Source organism: Manacus candei, unplaced genomic scaffold, assembly GCF_025592945.1.
Source record: "Manacus candei isolate 608988 ecotype Guabito, Panama unplaced genomic scaffold, ASM2559294v1 h1tg000003l, whole genome shotgun sequence".
NCBI classification, from domain to species: domain Eukaryota; kingdom Metazoa; phylum Chordata; class Aves; order Passeriformes; family Pipridae; genus Manacus; species Manacus candei.
In genome coordinates, this window is record NW_026138051.1 from 19497990 (window position 1) to 19517091 (window position 19102).

The following is a 19102-nucleotide window of genomic DNA, read 5'->3' on the forward strand; positions in this document are numbered from 1 at the left end:
AGTCCATTTTCTTCTCTATTACCTATACCTGGCAAGAGATTTAAAATAAACAAATGTCCTTATGATAACTTCATAATTACTCTTTTAACTGATAATGCTGAAAGTACAATGCTCTAATCTGCTGATAATAGATGTTAAATTTATCTTTGCATTCATTTTTATCAGTTGCTGTTTATATGCTTGTGATCATAGGTGTATTTAGCGACTTAAAATACACATCTAAAAGCAAATAAATTATTCCTACAGTACATTCAGTGGTTTCATGGGGAATTAGAACAAGCTCTTATGAAATGGTGACATTCATGACTATTTTTGCTACACAAATCTCAGCTTTATATGAATCTCAGAATGAAGTAGTGGAATAAATTACTTGCAGTGCTCCATGGAGTTTTTATTCAGTTTTGATCTGCTTTGTTTTTTCAGCTTTTGCTGAAAATCCTTTCCTAAGGTGTATCCCTTATCCAACTGCATGTTAAAACATCTTGCAAGTGTTTTTAATGTGTCACAAGGCGATCTGCAGCTTTTTGTTTTCGACGCAAGTTTTCACAGCTTACTAAGAGTGTGTTTTGTGTTAGAGTGTAACTGTTAAATTAAAAATGAAAGCACAGCCTCGAACTGTAAAAGAGCCGGGGTGCTGCCTTTCCTGAGGGATGCTGGTGGGACTGGGGTGGGGCAGGCAGTGCCCCACGGCTCCCGCGGCCGCGCCTCCTGCCAGCCCTGCAGCACTGACCTGGGGCAGCCACAGAAAGAGGCTCAGGAGCAGGGAGGAGACAGGATGGTCGGGGCTGGTTTTGCTTAGCCATGGCAATCACGGAATCACAACTCCAGCACCTTTGCTGAGGTAAAACCAGAATCATTCCTGAGTGAGTAAACAACATAGTAATGATGCAGATCTAACCACTGTGGGGCTGAACAGAGAAGGTGCATTTTTGATGACTGGTCAAGAGTTATTGAAAAAAGCACCATAATTCAAAAGCCTGGTCTCTACTACAATGAGCTCCACATTAACCCCTTGAAGGTTTTAAGTAAATTCTGCAGTTCTGTTCATCACATTTTTTGTTCAGATTCCACCGGCATAACTACTAATGGAAGTGCCAAGACCCACATTTTTTCCCAACATATCCATCAGCAGCTGTCACAAGGAGGTAGATTTAATTGTAGATCAGAATTTAGAATAACATCAAATCCACATAGTTGTCTGTATAATTCTGTCCTTTACCAGAAGAAAGAGTAGCTAGAGAACAAATACATTAGTTTAATTTGAAGTCAGTGAATGTGTCTCTCAAAGTGAAAAGATCAGTCTGGTTTTTTTGAAGAGTGGTGGTGTTTCTCTGTCTGTAAGGTTGGAGTTCCCTTGAGTTCTCCTCTCCAGCTCTTCCTTCCCATTTCCACAGCGATAGTCAATAAATCATCTTTCCCTTGAGAACAGCCCAGATGAACTGACCTGCTGAGGCCATTGTCGTGGTGGCCATTGCAGGGGCACAGGAGCACCCATAAAAGCACGGTTTGCACTAATTGTTTCCAGGATTTGATTTTAAATGTGCTTCGCTTGTCTAGTACAAATCCCTCTCTCTTTGCTCTTTTTTTTAGCCTCTTCCCGTGTGTTTGTTACTGAGCAAAAACAAATAGGTGTTTGTTTTGGTACATCCGTGTGGCTTTTGCACCTTGCTCCTCATATAGAGGTCCCGTTTACTTTAGGTAGCTCTTCTATTTTAGATAGTAAAAGTTTCCATGCTGGTGGGCTTTAAATTTTGCCCAGATGGACAAGAGGTACGTAGATTCCCATTTCTTTAAGTCTGGGAAGAGCACAGCTCCATGTTTTCAGTGTGATATGCTATTGAGTGAACTGTGCATTCAGTCTTGCCGTGATGTCCCAAGCTCCTTGTCATTAAAACTGCTCTAATCTATACTGTGCAATTGTGGTCCATGTGTTGGCGTGTTCCTAAAGATCTGGTAATGTGGATTCCTGACCTGCTCCTTGTTTTGCAGGGTAAGGTGGCGGAACGTGGCACACACGCAGAGCTTCTCGCGAGTCCCGGCAACCTCTACTCTGAAATGTGGCACACGCAGAGCAGCAAAGTGCTCCACAGTCACAGCAATCCCAGCTGGGAGGAGAGGAACAACCGGACATCCAAAGAGGAGGAGAGGAAGAAGCTAGAAGAAGAAATTATGAATAGCGTGAAAGGCTGTGGGAACTGTTCATGCTGAGAACGACCCTGGGTCAGTCTTGTATAGCAGGTTAAAAATGCACAAGAATACAGTGAAATGCAGCTCTTGTTTTTAAGTCAGCATTCAAAAACTTCTGGGGTTTGCAGTTTTTGGGTTTTACAGTTTCACAGAGGGACATAAATTCAACCAAAGGAGTTCTATTTTTGCATCTTTAGAAATCTGTAATATTCAGTGGCATTTGCAAGAGCTGGGCTTTTCAAAAACTTTAAACTTCCCAACTAAGAGTGTAATTTATGGCAATTTTTAGGTATTGGTAAATTCTCCTGGTAGTCGCTTGATGTGGATTATTAAATTGTAAACAGATTTGTCCTTGATTTACATTATTTGTCATCATTAATGGTTGATAAATATGTCATGTTTTAATTGTAATTGGGCTAATTTGAACTCATTTGCTAGTGAGGAAGATGCCATTTAAATTCTTCAGTGGTGGTCTGGTTTAAAATGTTCTTCCTCGTAAAGGATAAGAAAAGCCTCAACAAAACATTAGAGGCTTCTAGTAGCAATCTAAATATTGGAATTATCCATCTCACCCTTCAGAAGCACCTTTTGTACGACACTATCAGGAAATGAATTGGTATCATTCTAAAGGAAAACTAATAGTATTTTTAAGTGAAAAATGAAAAAATCTGAGTTTAGGATTCTGTATCCTCAGCATCTGCTGTAGTAGTTGAGGCAGAAGGCAGTTGCTCTTTCTAATTCAGTCACGGTCTTAGGGAGCAATTAAGATTCAATAAAGACTTCCATAAATTTCTATTATCTCATTAATGTATGAGAAAATGACCTGGATAATGCTGAAAGCATTGCTATAATAATCTCCTCATTTCAACAGCCCAAACTTCTCCAGTGGCAGGAAACCTCAGTGTCTGGGATCTGCAGGACACTGTGGGTGTATTGGGTTTGGGGGGGGGCTGCAGTGGGGGCTTCTGTGAGAAGGTGCCAGAAGCTTCCCCTGTGTCTGGCAGAGCCAATCCCAGACGGCTCCATGATGGACCCACTGCTGGCCAAGGCTGAGCTCACCAGCAATGGGATAACACACTGCTGGGATAATGTATTTGGGAAGGGAGGGAAAAGCTTGTAAGTGTAAGAGCAACTGCAGCTGGAGAGAAGAGTGGGAATAGGTGAGAGCAACAGCCCTGCAGACACCCGGCTCAGGGAGGAAGGAGGGGAGGATGAGCTCCAGGCAGTGGAGCAGAGATGCACCTGCAGCCCATGGAGGACCCCACACTGGAGCAGGAGGATTTGCCCAGAGGAGGCTGGGACCTCTTTGGGAGCCCATGCTGGAGCAGGGCCTTGGCAGCCATGTAATCCTATGGAGCAGCCTGTGCCTGAAGGACTGACCCCGTGGCAAGCAGACACGTGGGAAGGACACACTGGAGCAGGGGAGGAGAGTGAGGAGGAAGGAGCAGCAGAGCCAACGTGATGAACTGACCACAGCCTCCATTCCCTGTCCCCTGCACCACCTGCAAGGAGATGGAGAATGTGGGAGTGAAGTTGAGCCCAGGAAGAAGGGAGGGGTGGGAGGACAGTGTTTTAAAATTTGGTTTCTTTTTCTCATTACCCAACTCAGACTTCTAATTGGCAGTAAATTCAGTGAGTTTCCCTGAGTTGAGTGTTTTGCCCATGACAGTAATTGCTGGGTGATCTCTCCCTGTCCTTAACTCAGGAGCCTTTCCGTATGTTCCCTCTCCCTGCCCAGCTGAGGAGGGCAGGGATGGAGTGGGTTTGGTGGGCACTCAGTGTGCAGCCAGGGCCAGCCCACCACGACAGCACTCTATTTTTAGGCCATGTCTCTTCAGGGAAATTCACCATCTCTATTTAGCACAAGCTATTCTGGTGTAATTCTTCATGTTGAATTCAAGAATTAAAATCTTTCTCTTGGATGTTGAAAAATAACTGTTATTTCTGGGGAATTACACCAGTATAATTACACTGATGTAATTACGTTTGTAAATCAGATGCAAGGTTTCTCAGTGTGGGCACTAGGGAAGGGCTGAATTTGGTGCTTCTGGAAATTTAATTGCAAATAGCATTTATTTTTTTGTGTTATACCCTCCCCTGCAACTAAATATAGGAACAGTAACTTAAAAGGAGCGAAACCTTTGCTAGTTATTAATTTTCTCTCTTTTAAAATGATGGGTGAAAAAACCCAACCGGGCATCAGTCTGCAGTTAAAAATGATTTTAAAAGTGTACTTTAATTTTCAACCTTGGAGTGCAGAAGCAAAGTGAAGTCCTGTTAATTTAGTGGCAGTGCAGAATTCCAGCTTACAGCCTTCCCTTTATTTTCCCTAATGGTCTCCTGGTTTAGCTGACAGCAGTGAGGGGACTGTAAAGGTGAAATTATGTTCCAGCTGCCAGAAACAGCAAAAGTTTATTGAAACTACCCTGCAAGAACTCATTTTTGGAATTAACTAATCTGTCTGCTGTTCATGCAGCAGGGAACAGTCAAAGGTTGTAAATAGGAATATTTCAATCCTAAGATCTTTTTCTTCTGGCACAAGGACTATGAGAGATGCAGGGAAAGGTTTTTTCTCAGTGAACAGTTTTCCCTATTGCAGGGCCTGGACATCCCAGCAGGTCCCTCCAGAACACTCAGGATCGGGAATCGTCTGTGAGATGTTTGAATGCGAAGTTTGATTGTGTTTGTGAGGGGCCGATTTCAGATGAAACCTGATGGATTTTATCACTGGGAATGGGCTTTGCAAGGACTCAGAGTCTTGGGCAGTACAGATGTGGAATGAGGACTGTTTTCAGTTGGTAAGTGCCAGGAATGCTCAGTATTTGTCTAAATCTGTACGGGTTTGATGGAGCTCCGAGGCCATTGCCTGTCTCTGCCACCTTTCCAATGCCAGTGGATGTGCTGCAGCTCTGTCCAGCTTTAAGCAAATGGAATGACAGGAGGGAACTCTGAACAAAGGCATTTCCTAAAGCAAGAGGCTGCTCATTCGGTAGAACGTGTTTCTTAAAGAACTGCAGTGAGTTTCTGCAGATGACTGAAAACTTCCCGTGTTGTGGAGTTGCTGGATGAGCATTCCTGGCTTGATGGTGGCTGTATTGGAGTGAATTGCTGTGGAGAAGCAGAAACAACACTTGGTGAGTCTCCTGTCTGCTACAAAGTCAAATGTCTGCTTTCTTTTTTTTTTTTAAATTTTATTTTTATTTTGAATTTTTATTCCTGCACTATGACTGCTAAGTGCCACCATTGAAGCAGATGTTTGAAACGCTGAATGGGAGAGCCATGGCTTTGGAGAAACTCACTGTGGCACACTGACCCTTGGGACAGTCTACGTGGCATCTCTTGGAAAAGCCTTACAGAGAAAACAGATTGATTTTGGAGCTCTCTCCCAGCGTCTCTGGCTCTTGGTAATTCTGCTCCACTGTAAACTGGGACATCATTTTCTAAACAGCAGCTTTTCATATTCTGGACTTGTAGTTGGTTGTTTTTCAAAATTCAAGTAATCTACTCCCATTATAAAATCTTTATCTGCAGTTTTAGTGTGGAAAAGCCATATAATTTTTTTTCCTTCATTTTCTGTTTTTAAAGGAAATGTGTTTATGGAAAATGGACATTAAAAAGGGGCTGCTTCTTGCAGTGTGAGCTTAGAGAATTCAATTCTAATTTCCACGTAAGAACTTACTAGACACTGAAGGGATACGAAGTCACAACAAACAACATTTTGGCTATTTTAACCTCCAAGTTAGAAAACTTAATGAGTGATTTGTGGGCAGGTTGTTGTGCTTTTTCCAAATGGATGTTCACAATTTGCTCCTTGCAGGTGATCCCTCAGGTTATCTCAGCTGTTCTGTTCCATGGAATATTAGTTACCTACATCTCAACACTGAGATTTTAAATGGTGTTCAAGTTTCTTTTCAGAATGGAAGTGTATAATTTACATTGTACAGGAAGATGACAGAACAACACAGAAAGCTCAGTTGAGATCAGACTCTGTAACCCTTCTGCTGGAACACTCCTTACTCTGACTCCTGTCCTTCATCTGTGTATAGCTAATTCTTAGTAAATAAAGGATTTATCTTTGTGAATAGAAATGGGTGTCCTGTCACAATGGCTCTGTGGTTTTGCTGCAATTCCCAGAGAAAACAGTTACTCACTGCTGTGGAATGTGGGTCTTAGTACCAGCAGCTGTTTGTGGTGCCTGGTGGTGCTGCTGGGGCTGGTAAACCACTCACAGGGGTGTGGGGTGGCACAAGGTGACTGAATTCCAGGTGATCCATCAGAAAGGGAAGTTCACAGAGTGCACCTGAGTTCTGCTCCCACTCAGCTTTTCCATCCCCTGCACTGTGTGTGTGGCACTTGTAAGAACAGGAGAAGGGCTCGTGTTTCTGCATCACTCTGATGGGAATGAACATACTTGAGAGAAGCTTGACTGTTTCTTACTGTAAATACTATTTTTATAAATGTAAACTCTCAACTTGTGATCAGTAGAAATAAAGCAGTTCTCAGAATCTACCTGAGCCCTTGACATGACATTGTCTGTAATCACTGCCTGGGTTTCTGCTTTAAGCAGCTCAAACTCAAAGCAGAAAGCAAGAAATGCTGCTATTATTATTAACTATCTACATGTAATGTTGATCATTCTTCGAGTGCACTGTACTGTATTTGATTTGAGCTACAACAGCCACAGGTCCTGCTGTCATCATGTACAGGGGATGGTATGTCTGGGATAGATGGCTGGCTGGCTGGCTGGCTGGATGTAAGGTCCTTGAGCAGCCTGGGGTTTTTCAAGTCTGACTGGATGAACTCCCAGCTGTTGTCTCTAAGAGTTCATTTGCTCTGTCTTTAAATCTTGAAGTGATACTGCAGGAATGCTCCATAAATGTTACTGACAAAACAAGTAATTGATTTTTAAGGGGAAAGAGTTGTAATAGGAATATATTTGGGGCTTTTTCTTCATGTATACCTGTAACTTCTGTTAGTGCTAATTTGAGTTGCATGTCTGCATCAAGGAAAACAGTAATTGCAAATCCAGCTTTTGGTAATCTTCACGTAAGTTAGGAATAACCCTGAGGTTACTATGCTCATTGAACATCCCATTGGTGCTCAAACAATGGGTGCAGAAATGACAATTCACTATTCTGTGGATTATGTGCTGCTTCCCAGTCAAAACCTGCTAGTTATGTTTATTTTGGTGCATTGAGCATCTGAACTGTCTTCCCAACCTTTGGTCCTGGGATCTGCTGGGGCTCATTTCAGCTTTGCACAGGACGGGAGGGTTGGTGGCACTGCAGGAGGGTTGGTGGCACTGGATGCTTTCTTACAGCACACTGAGGAGTTTGTTGTGATTCTGGGAAGGAGCCAGGGCGTTCTTTTAAAACAATAACTGCATGGTTTTTGAAGTGTTGTGATGTGGCAGTGCTGCAGTGTATAGGTGTTTTATTAGTGGAATGGCCATGTCATCGATGGAATGGTGGAGGTGGTAAATTGTAAATAATATATTAATGTCTAGAACAGATATTGAAAAATTCAGCTACTGTATAAATTCGATGTCTTTATAAGAAAACCCTTAAATGGTTAGTCCTCAAAAAATATCCTTTTAAATTCCTGCTGTGTGACTTTTGATCTGTTTCTGCAGATGTTGGGGCTAAACTCGGGGAAAAGCCATGAACTTTATCCATCCTGGAAAACCAGCAGAAAGCCTGAGAGAGGACTTCTGCGGAGGCAGGTCTGCAGGCTGGGGTGTGGGATCTCCCTCAGATGAGAAGTGTCAGTTGTACTAAGTTGCACAGTGCATTAATGAAAAGGAGAAGAGCAAAAATGCTTTACTGGTATATTCAGGCCAAACTGAAAACAGGATCCCCAAAGCTGGGGGAATCCTGAAACATTCCTGCTCCCCCACATTCATTTCCAGTTTTTAATGCTTTGTAGCCCTTTACAAAATTGCCAAGTAAAGCATTTAAGTCACACCAATGTAAACTTGTAAATGTCCCAGTCTTGTGTTGGAGAGGGAAAAGGAGAGAAGTTTTTCCCCTCCATTATGGAGAGGAAGAAGGAGCTTGAGCTGGATGCATCAGGTGCTCTGGTGTCCTTTTGAGTGTGTTGTCGGTGCTCTGCAAGTGTCAGCTGAAGATTTGAGTGCCTTGTGCACACACCAACAAATATTTAGAAAAGTAGAAGTTGAAAAGATGAAAAGTTTCCATTTTACACTCGTCAGAGAAAATGGAACGTGAAGGTCGGTCTGTAGGTCAGTCTGTAATTGGGAGGGGATGTTTCCAGCCTATGCAGTAATTATGGAATGGGCTGTGAATTTAAAGCATGGAAATACATGTTCATGTGCATTCACACAGGGGTGTAAAAATCTTTATTTCTCCAGCGATTTGAAAAACTCCCTGGCTTTTGAAAAACACAGATAAAAGATTCAGCTTATTTACAATTTAAACCAGGGAATGTTTCCTGGGGAAAATAATGTTTGCAGAATCTGCAAAAGGTGATGAGTGACATCGCATGTCGATGCTGTTACTTGAGATTGGATTACAGGATATTTGGCAGGATCCAATGGAGGAGGAAGAGCACAAGGCACAAGTATTTTAGGCTGGAGTTGTTACTTCTGCTTTGTGCAAATTGGTTCATTTCAAAGCCCACACAAGGTCTGTGCTGGTAACACACACACACAGTGTTTGCTACATTTCCAGGCTAAAAAATTAATGACCTGAAGTTGTACAATGCAGTGACTTTTTGTTTTAACAATATTTTACAGTATTTAAATGTCAGAGGAAGAGAAATTCAGAGCATTGAGCTTGGGTTAGTGGAGAAGGAAGATTTCTACATTCAGTCCCCTCACTGCAGACTGAATACTGATCTGGGCCTCGCGTAACGGCGGCTGCTGCAGGGGTGTTCCTGGAGCTGGGCATAATCACTTCTCCTCAGATGTGACCTTACTTTGCTCTCTGCCTCTTCTTCCTCCCTCTTCCTATATCTGGCCTGTAATTCTCCCTAAAACATTTCCTGTCTATAAACTGGAGGAAACATGAGCAGCTTCTATCCTAGGGCTGTTTTTTTCCCCTCATGTTCTGTGGAGGGGTGCTGCCTCCAGAGGCTCTTCAGGTGACCTTGGTGGGACATGGTGAAAGTCCTTGCACTGACTTTGGACCTCTGTAGCCACTGTCTTGCAGGGAGAGGTTTGCTTTGGGAAATGCTGCTTCGGGAGCTCTGCCACGGCACCTGCACGTTCCAGTTTGGGTTCAGATCACCTGAAACACAGAATCCCAGAATATGCTGGGCTGGAAGGGACCCTCCTGGAGCTCTGGCAGCCTTGGGGCTGTGCCCACTGCCCTGGGGAGCCTGGGCAGTGCCCAACCAGCCTCTGGGGGAAGAACCTTTCCCTGAGATCCAACCTGACCCTGCCCTGACACAGCTCCAGCTGTTCCCTGGCTGCTGTCCCTGGTCCCCCCAGAGCAGAGCTCAGTCCCTGCCCCTCCTCTGCCCCTGCCCAGGCAGTTGGAACTGCACTGAGCTCTCCCCTCAGTCTCTTCTTCTCCAGCTGAACACACCAAGTGCCCTCAGTGTCCTCACACGGCTTTGAATCAAGGCCCTTCCCCATCCTCGTTGCCTCCTTTGGACACTCTCTGATGGCTCATTCCCTTCCCTACATTGTATCCCCCCAGACTGCCCCAATGTTGAGTTGAGGCCACCCCAGGGCAGAGCAGAGCAGGACAATCCCCTCCCTGATGCCCCCAGGACAGATGTCCCTCCTGGCTGCCAGGGCACTGCTGACTCATGGCCAATTGGCACCCACCAGGACCCCCAGGGCCCTTTCCTGGCACTGCTTTCCAGCCTCTCATTCCCAGTCTGTCTGTCCATCCGGGGTTGCCCCATCCCAGGGGCAGAATCCGGCCCTTCCCCCTGTTGAATTTCCTATGGTTGGTGATTCCCAGCCCTCGGATCTGTCCAAGTTTCCCTGCAGGACCTCCCTGCCTTCCAGGGACTCATCAGCTCCTCCCAGATTTGTATCATCTGCAAACTTGCTCAGTGTCCCTTCCAGTGCAACCCCATCATTTATGAAGCTGTTGAAGAGCACTGGCTGCTGAGGACACCCTGCTCCGGGCAGTCCCTGCCCGCGGTGGCTCCAGTGTTACTGAGTTCCACAGGTTTCATTTCCAGCGACCCCTCTCCATGTGATGGGTTGTGTAGCTGCACTTCCAAAATGGCCAGGGAGCTTTGCAGACAGCAGTACATGTACTGATTCCCACAGTGTGCAAAGATCAGTTTGAATGTCCTGTCCACCAAAAATCAGTGTTTACCAGAACTCTGTGCTGCTGCAAAGAGCAAACCTGTCTGTTGAAGATGTGTTTCACTGTTGTACTGCTCCAGTATGTGCTGTGATTGAATTTAGTCTCCATCACTTCTTATCAAGTCCCTGGAATTTTTGATGTTAGAAATCTTCAGCTGACCACAGAAACCTTCTGTCAGCAAATGTAGAACTCTGTGGCTAAAATGTGACCTCTTGAATCTCAGCATGGGATCATACCCCTCATCATACCCCATTTTTTTAAAAGCAATTGCTCTGAGCTATGCTCCTGGCAAAACTGATGGTTGACGTTTCCATCAGGTATTGGATTCTCAAGTCACAAAATCTGTTGTACCAAAAAGTGGCTGAAAGTTGCTTAAACATTTCAAGGTTTGTGTCCTAGGTTTGTGCACAAACCCTAATTCTGCTAAATTTAGCTGGATACTTCCATGGTGCAATGGCCTCACGCTGGGAAGCATTGATTGGCACAAGAGCCATGTGTCCAGAATGTGCTGGTGTGGGGTGTTTACAGCACTTTGTGTCCTCTCACAGGAGATGTGTATGGGATTCACAGGTGAGTAATGCTCTCAACTCCTAATTCATACAGGTAAAGCCACCAAGCCCTGGTATGTATATATGTACTAAGTATGTCCAGTTAAAAGGAGAAACAGGGAATGATGGAAACTGTGCTGCAGCACTGAAAGGATTTCCCAATGGAAATGGCACAGGAATCGTTGACAGCAAGTGAAATGCAAATAACACTTGTGAAAACAAAAGGGAAATGCAGAAAACTACTTTTTAGTGGATGATCAGGTCCTGAAGCTGACAAGAAGTGGGTTTTGTTGATTATTTTGTGGGCTTTGTTTTATTTTAATTTAAGGCTCCAAACTTTAGAGTGTTATTTAGTCTACTGGGAAGCAGTCAAGCTCCAGCAAATAAATGTCCATGTGATTCAAATAGGTGTCTAGAAAAGCAAATCCTCCAAATGGCTGTTTTCAGACTTGATATCAGAGTCTCTGTGGAATTTCCTTCAGTGGAACATAAGCTCATGTCTAATGGCAGCCTCTGATTTAGGCCAAAGCTGCTTTACTGACACTGGAGCCATCCTATGGAGATCCTGCTCTAACTAAAAACCACACAGACTTTCACAGCCCATAAATCCCATGGAATACATCTCTTAAGTACTTTACTCAAAGGAATGTTAAGCTCTTTTACTAAATCTGCAAATTATAGCTATTTGACAACTCTGAGTTTACAGTCTGACAGCTCACGTCATCAGTCGGGATGGGATGAGCGGAGTCAGAGGCGGCACCGCTCGCTGCTGATTTACAGGGATCTGGTAATAACAATCCACTGGAAAATGTTGGAAAGCTGTGACAGCCTGGGAACAGTTTGTGACATCTGTTAAACACACTTGTTTTTATTCCTACTGACTGCAGCGAGATGTGAGCAGTATTTCATGGGAAGGGAGCGGCTGTGTTCCAGAGCGGGAGCCAACAGTGTCCCTCGAGGACCTGTGCCATCCTTCAGGTGAATTTCTATTTATAAATGACCAGAACACATTTGAATACTTGAGCCAGATTAAAAAGAAGTTTCTCAACAGATTATTTCTCCCTGACTGCAGGAGGTAATGAAGTGAAAACAGTTGGCCTGTGAACTCTGCAGGAGCAGGAGAGGAGGCAGCAGTGGAGCCCTCGGTGCCGAGTGCTTGCGGTGCCCACCGGCTGTGTGGGGAGTGAACACTGGCTAATGGCTTCGTGGGTCAGAGCAACTCAGCCATGATTTAAAACAAAATGGGCAGTGTCAGGAGAGCTGTAAACTCCAGGTGCACCGATGTCATCAAAGTGCAGGCAGCCTTGAACGTGCAAGATACATAAGTGTGACCAGTGCGGTAGAAGAGCTGTGTCTTTCTACAAGAAGGTTCCCTGCTGGATGGTATGTTTTGCCCTGGGATTGAAGTCTATGGTTCCTCACAGTGGAGCAAAGTTTGTTACATGTTTTGTAGGCAACATCTACTTGCTTTAAGACACACTCAGTCTAAAGTTCTTGCTGAACCTGCTGTAAGACCAGGTGGAGCGGCGGCACAGAAACGGAAGGAAACATTGGATTACCAGGTAGTGGCAGCACAGACAACTCACATCAGCCAGTGCTGCTCTTTAAAATGGGTGCAAAAAAGAACATGGCTCGACAAAAAACTGTACTTGCTGAATCACCATGTGTTGCCAACACAGGTTTTGCATCACAGACCCAGTTTTTGAATCACAGACCATACAACAGAGGTGGGCGGGGGCTGTGAGTGTGGAAACAAGTATGAAGGGAAACCCTTTGCACTGTCTTGAGCTGCCTCTTGCTGTTCAGCCAGAGATTTATCTGGAACTGAAGACAAGCTGGGATAAGCCTGTCTGAGACTGATTAAGGTGTTGAGTTATTCACTGACCCATAAAGAGAGGAAATTAATAATTATTATTTAAAAAACCCAATCCCACCTAAAGGATAAAATTTGACTTTTCCATTCTTTCCAAAGGCTTCTCCAGAAGTCTGTGGTTCTTTTCAAGGATTCCATACCTTCCCACCAGCCTCAGGACAGAGCATCTCTGGTCCCACTGATGAGTCACCTTGAAGCTGCTCCACGATGCAGCCTGGGAAGGGATCACTGTGGATCAGTCTGTGGCACATCAAACCACGGGGATCATTGTGGATCAGTTGTGGATCAGTCTGTGGCACATCAAACCACGGGGATCATTGTGGATCAGTTGTGGATCAGTCTGTGGCACATCAAACCACGGGGATCATTGTGGATCAGTCACATGATGGGCTGATCTGTTTCTGAAATGGTCAGAAATACGACGCTTTGTAAAGATTACCTGAAACATCTTGGAATGGTTCTAAAGTGGAGCCCTATGTGCTGCCAAGGTACAAGAACAATATAATCTACAAATCCTCTATCTTGGAGGTCTTTTGCAATCTAAATGATTCTATGATTTCACGATTCTATAATCTACAAACTAGCTAGGACTAGTTAGGGACAAGTTTGATGTGAGCAGGGTGTGGTTACCTAAACTCTGGTTTTCACATCCACTGAAAACTGAGTGTTTTATGCCTGAGAAGTGCACAAGTGAATCTTTAATGTCTGATGTTTTCTGTGAGTTGCCTCCTGTCCAACATCCAGCTTGACCTGCAGCGAAGTTCATTGGTCACACACACCTTGACACTGTCTTGTTAGAGAGAAGCAGGAACAAGGTAAGGAAATGATCACCCGACTGAGATATATGTTAGCCCTGTAAGGAAGATCTCTGAAACCTTCCAGATGTCCAGGCTTCAGCCTAGATGAATGCCTGTGGATCTCAAAATCACGGGACTGTCATCACAAAGGGCTCTATAAAAAGGTTGGAAATGGAGAGGTTGCTGTGAGTCCTGTGGATAATTGCCTGGCTCCCGAATGCCGTGTGCGGGAAGGTCACTTCACACAGGCACAGCAATTACCTCCTGTACAAATGGAAAATGAAATTGCAACTTTGTGTGTGACTGTCAAGAAGACAACCCAAACTACAGGCTCTGAGCAGAACCGCTGCCCTCTGCTGTGGCAGGAAAGCTGGCACTGCTCTCTCTGGAAACAAGAGATTTGAAGATATTCATCTTTTAAAATGTGGCCTTTCAAGGTGTCCTGTGAAAGGTGTTTACACTGGTTTCTGCAGCTCTCAGTCTAACAGAGGGAGAAATCTCATCACCTGAGACCTCCCAGGGTGTTAGTGGGAAGCTAAAATTCAGAGGGAGCTTAAGCAGAGCCCAAGTTGACAGCAGGTACAGGGCTTAACTCCAGGGATGTGATGCATTGGAGGTGAATTGAATGGTCCTATGCTGTTAGGATGGATTAATCACTGAATAAGTCTGTTTTTTTCCTTTTTACTATTCATATTCAAATTAGGGGCAAGAAGGGAAAAAAGCCAGCATACCAGCACTATATTGGCCAGTGTGTGGGTTACAGAGGAGGCAGAGGTGGAAGTCCTTTCCTGTTGCAGTGGGAAGCAGATGAACAGTGTGTCTGTCCATATGTCTTCTGGAAAGTAAGGAAAAAAAAAAAATCCACGGAGAAATTATGAATTACAAATTATAAAAAACCCTTGGTTGTAATCACTCACCATAAAAAAAAATCCTTTAATTTTAACTTTACTCTTAATTTTGAGGAAGGTGATGAGGGATGCAGGAAGTACCTTCAATTTGTACTTACTCTTGTGTTTCTTTGTGTTGCTGAAAGTAAATATTTGGCTTAAGGAAGAAGCTAAAGTGGTTTGCACAGGTATAAAGCTTTCCTTGTATGAATATTTAAATAAATGGGGGTCTGTCACTGAACTGCAATTTAGGAATTTTTTAATTAGGCTTTGTTGGATTGGAAAGCGTTTATTCTGTTAGGCTATAACATAAAAAGATTTATCCTTAAAATAAATTAATAAAAATCTCTTGGGAAAATGCTGAAACTAAGTGGAACATTTCCAGAAAAATCAGGCATTATTATGATTTTTAAAAGTGTGTGTAAAATAATCCAGTCTTCTAAAGAGATGCTTGAAGTTGTTTGGATAGAGTTGGCATCTGCCAGAGTCGAGTCACATGTAAGATAACATGATTGACCATTTTTGGCATGGGATGGGCTAAATTGGCTCATCTGTTGGCTGTCAGTCTCTTCTGAATTAGATCCAACGCTTTGTAGGCACGTTTCCATCTGGTTAAGTTTAGGACTCAAGCTGTTTATATATTAAAAAGAAGTATTTTGTACCAATAACAATTTCTGGGAAAAGGTTTTTGCTTGTGTTCCATTTCGAAACTATTTGGTTTTCTTTACTGGTTAAAATAACCTTGTGAAGAGTGAAAGAAGATGTGCCCATATTATGTTAAGACCCTTGAAACATGCAAATAAAATGGAAAGAAATTAAAAATTTTATGTGTGCATATTTAAATATATGAATATATGCATGCATATCATTCTGTAATATGTGAGTCCTCTAAATTGGAAAACCAGATTTTAAGTCTGCTAATATTTTAACTATGTGCATTAAGAGAGGAGGATGAATGTGTGCTGTTACCCTCCCATCGAGTCTTTCTAAGATTGGCCTTGCAATATTTTTATTCTGAATATTCGCCATCTGGCACTGGGAGCTGCAGTATTTAGTGCCACAAATAATAATGAAAAATATGGTAATAGCTCGTGATACTTTAACGTAAAAATATAAGACGGAGGGCACGGGCGTATGATCTTACAGCTGCCAAAGCATGTTGTTCCCTCTGCCCTTGTTTTCCATAAATGAGCCTTTGATTGGAGACAGCAGCGGTAATGGGAAAGTCATTGGTTAATGCACATTAATGAAACTGCGTTACTGGAGTTAATGAACTACAGTCCGGAAGAAAAATGGGCAGGAAAAATGCCAAGGTTTGTTCCTTTCTGTTCAGGTAGGTGTGGATGCATCCAAGACACGCCAGGAAAAGGTCTGTGACTTCAGACACAGGAGACAGGGCTCTGGCTTCTCCACATCAGACAAGTCCTGTAGAAATGCTTGAACTTTAAACAAAACAGCCTTTTCCTTCTCTCTCCCCACATCAAAATACAATCAGGAGACTGTTGCATATTCAGCAAAACTGTTGTTCTTGCTGCAGTTAAATTGCATAATTAGATGGGGCTTAAAGAGAGCTGAACCTCCGTGTTGTGCAGGCTGAGGCAGAGGGGAATTGCAAACCAGCTCGTGGAACTCACCGAGGTGTCAGTGCCTCAGGAAGTAGTTTCAGGATGTCCCTGAACATCCACTTTTGCTGGCCAGAGGGATTCAACTTTACACATTTGTCTAAGGCTGGGTTTATTTTCAAAGGCTGGCCAAGCAGCACTGGGGATGGCAGGAGCTCCGCGGCCACGGTACGTGGTTGCCCCATCAGGGTTCAAAACAACCCTTTTCATCATCTCTGCTCTCTGGGACCTCTGCTCACCACTGAAGCATCCTCTGCACTTGAAGCAAGAGCATAAAGCACAAGGTGTCTCCAGGCACAAAGAGCCATGTTTCCTAAAGAAAGGACATAATTTATAGAACACTCCAAGTAACAGCTCCATCAGCAAAGAGCACTTGGCTTTCTGCTAGTCTGTGCAGCTGCCCCCGACAGACCCACAGCACAACAGGAAGGATGGAAATGTCAAACAGAATTTGAATTTCCACTGTTACCAAAGAGTGCTGGCCGGCCTTTGGGCCCTGCCAACTTCACTCAGGAGTTCCAGGTGCCAGCCACCTCGGCCAAAGCAGCAACTGGGTTTGGACTCTGGGATACCGAGAAACTCTCCTGCCCCTCTGCAGTTCCTCAGCCCATTGCACAGCAGAGGCCTCGCCTGGGCCATGGATGTACTGCCTGTGAGTAGATCAAACCTACAGTGAATCCACAGCAGCTTTAGATTTGTCATGTCCTGATCCCTTTGCCTTCTCCAGGTTTTGTTCTAACCTGTGCTCTGGCTCACTGCAAATACACCAGGCCACGCTCGAGCCTCTTTGGTTGTTCCTGGTTGCTTTTCTTTTTCCCTTTCTGTTTTTTTTTCTCCTTTCTCCCCTGCTAATCCAGTCACCTCCCCTGAAGTGGCCGAGGTTGTTATTCCTGCCAAGGGAGTGAGAGCACACAGAGCCTTCTGTCTGCAGAGCACTCACCCTGGCCCAGGCACAAGTGGGAGCTTTTCTTAACTTTGGTTCCTGCTGCTCAGAAGCCACCAGTAGTGAGGGGTTTGGCCATGGAAATGTGGTAAGAGAAATGCACAGTGTGGAGAGAGATTTGCAATTTGAAGTTGAAATGTTGGGAGGGAGATGGGGGGACCAGGGTGGGGGGATCAGAGCCCGCCAGCAGCAGCTGAATGTTGTGTGGGGCCAGGGGAGCCTCGGGGGCTGTGAACCTGCTGGAACTGTCTGACTTGAACAGTGGGGTTTCAACGTTGTGAAGGAGTTGCAAGGCAGGGTTGGGTGTTTTGTGGGTGTTTGGTGGGGCCAAGAGCCTGTCAAGGAATGGAGAGGCCTGGAGACTACTCAGGGACCTTCCTCACCTTCTGTCCCTCCAGAGCTCTGTCAGGCCCGCTGGAAATTTGTCTTGTCCAGCAAGGTCAGCGACAGCCTTGAGCTTGTCCTGAGTGTGTGTGGAACATCAGGGCCAAGAGAAGGTGTGGACTAAGCAGCAGCACTGTTCCTGCAGCTCCTCTGGGACAGTGCTCCGAGAAGGGGCTGCAAACAGCCAGGAGTGCTGGGGGAGTGTGTCTGCAGCCAGGGGGGTTCACGCTGAGCAGCTGCTTTGGGGGGGTCAGGATGGTTTTTTGACAGAGCTCTAGGGCTTGCCAGGTGTGCCAGAGAGGAAAGGAGAAATTCAGCCTGTGACAGTTCATGGTTCCAGCTTTGTTTCTTCTTGAGGAATTGCTTCAGCCTCAGTCAGAAGGACTCCCTGTTTTGCAGGCTCAGCGTTATTGCCCACAGCACAGGGTTGGTTCTGAATTGCACATGAGGACCTGGGAAGGAAGGGGGAGGTGAGAGGGTGAGTCCTTCACTCACCTGAATCAAAACCCCATCCTGCCTCCCAGAGTGCTTCCCTTTACTGCCAGCGGTCTATGTTACACTGTTCTTGTTCAGAAGTTGGTTCTGGAATGCTGACAAAGGGAAGAAATCCTCTCCAGCCCTCTGCAGTAGGATGGGATAGGAGGGTAATGCCTCCCGTTGTCCTGCTGCATTTTCCGGTGTGTTTTTAAGGCTCACATCACCTGGGCAGCCTTCTGCTTGAACCATGTTTTTCCAGGCTCACCTGAGAGGGTAGGATTTGAGGTCTTTGAAAGTCACATTTGTGTCATACTTGTGCCACAGGCAAAACAGAACCCTGTGGTGAACCTCTGGTTTAGCGGGGGGACCGTGTATGGCAGAAATTATTTGGGTGATGCCAAATGAAGGATTTAATGCTTATTGGGTGTGCTGCAGTGAAGGTCCCATGCTCCAAAGAAAGAATGATGATGGAAAGAAGGAATGATCAGGAAATGGGCACTTGGAGAACTGGAAACAACCACAGCACTGGCCTTTTGCCATCACCCACATTCTTCTACTTTAGACCCAACTCCTACTTCCTAGAGAGACCAGCAAGCAGAGGCTCCCATGTCTGGGCACATGGATTTTGCGTGAAGACAGCTGGAAGGATGTGCCAGATGTAAATGTCTGCTCTGCTCCGTGGCACAGGCTGTGGTGAGTGGTTGTGATGCCCTTGCAGCGGGGCGGTACCGGAGAGGGTGGGAGGGCAGCGAGGAGGAGCAGCAGGGCAGAGCCAGGCGGGGCTGGCACCACAGTCACTCCTCGCTCGGGGGCTGCTCATCTCCTCCTGCCAAAAGGAGCTTTCTTAGCACCTTGTTCTCACACCTGTGAGTCTCTATTTGACAGCCTGGAAAATTAATACCCAGCCAAGGTATGTAGCTGTGCTTCCATCATGTCAGTGCACCCTCCACATCTGTTTGTGGCAGTTCATGAAGAGATCCCAGTGCACAGACTGTTAATTGTTCAGATCGGCCGGGATGCTGTGCAGAATGTTGTGCTGCCAATTGATCAGTATTGTGGTGGTTCTGTAACTGAAGGACCTTAAATGAGGGGTGTG

The 19102-nt window shown here is 45.0% G+C and overlaps 1 protein-coding gene across 3 annotated transcripts in view; it reads left to right on the forward strand.

Annotated features, from left to right (window-relative positions):
• Positions 1–6275, forward strand: part of ABCB7 (ATP binding cassette subfamily B member 7) — a 41445-nt gene extending 35170 nt beyond the window's left edge. The window contains exons 16-17 of one of the 3 annotated variants that reach the window (XR_007904996.1): positions 1990–5321; positions 5423–6275. Coding sequence is in view for 2 of the 3 variants with exons in the window: in XM_051790589.1 (XP_051646549.1) it covers positions 1990–2208 (219 nt within the window). In the remaining variant the exon portion in view is untranslated. Of the gene's footprint in view, positions 1–1989 lie in introns of all 3 variants that reach the window. The other 2 variants (XM_051790589.1, XM_051790574.1) reach the window with 2 other exon arrangements.
• The last annotated feature ends 12827 nt before the right edge of the window (positions 6276–19102 follow it).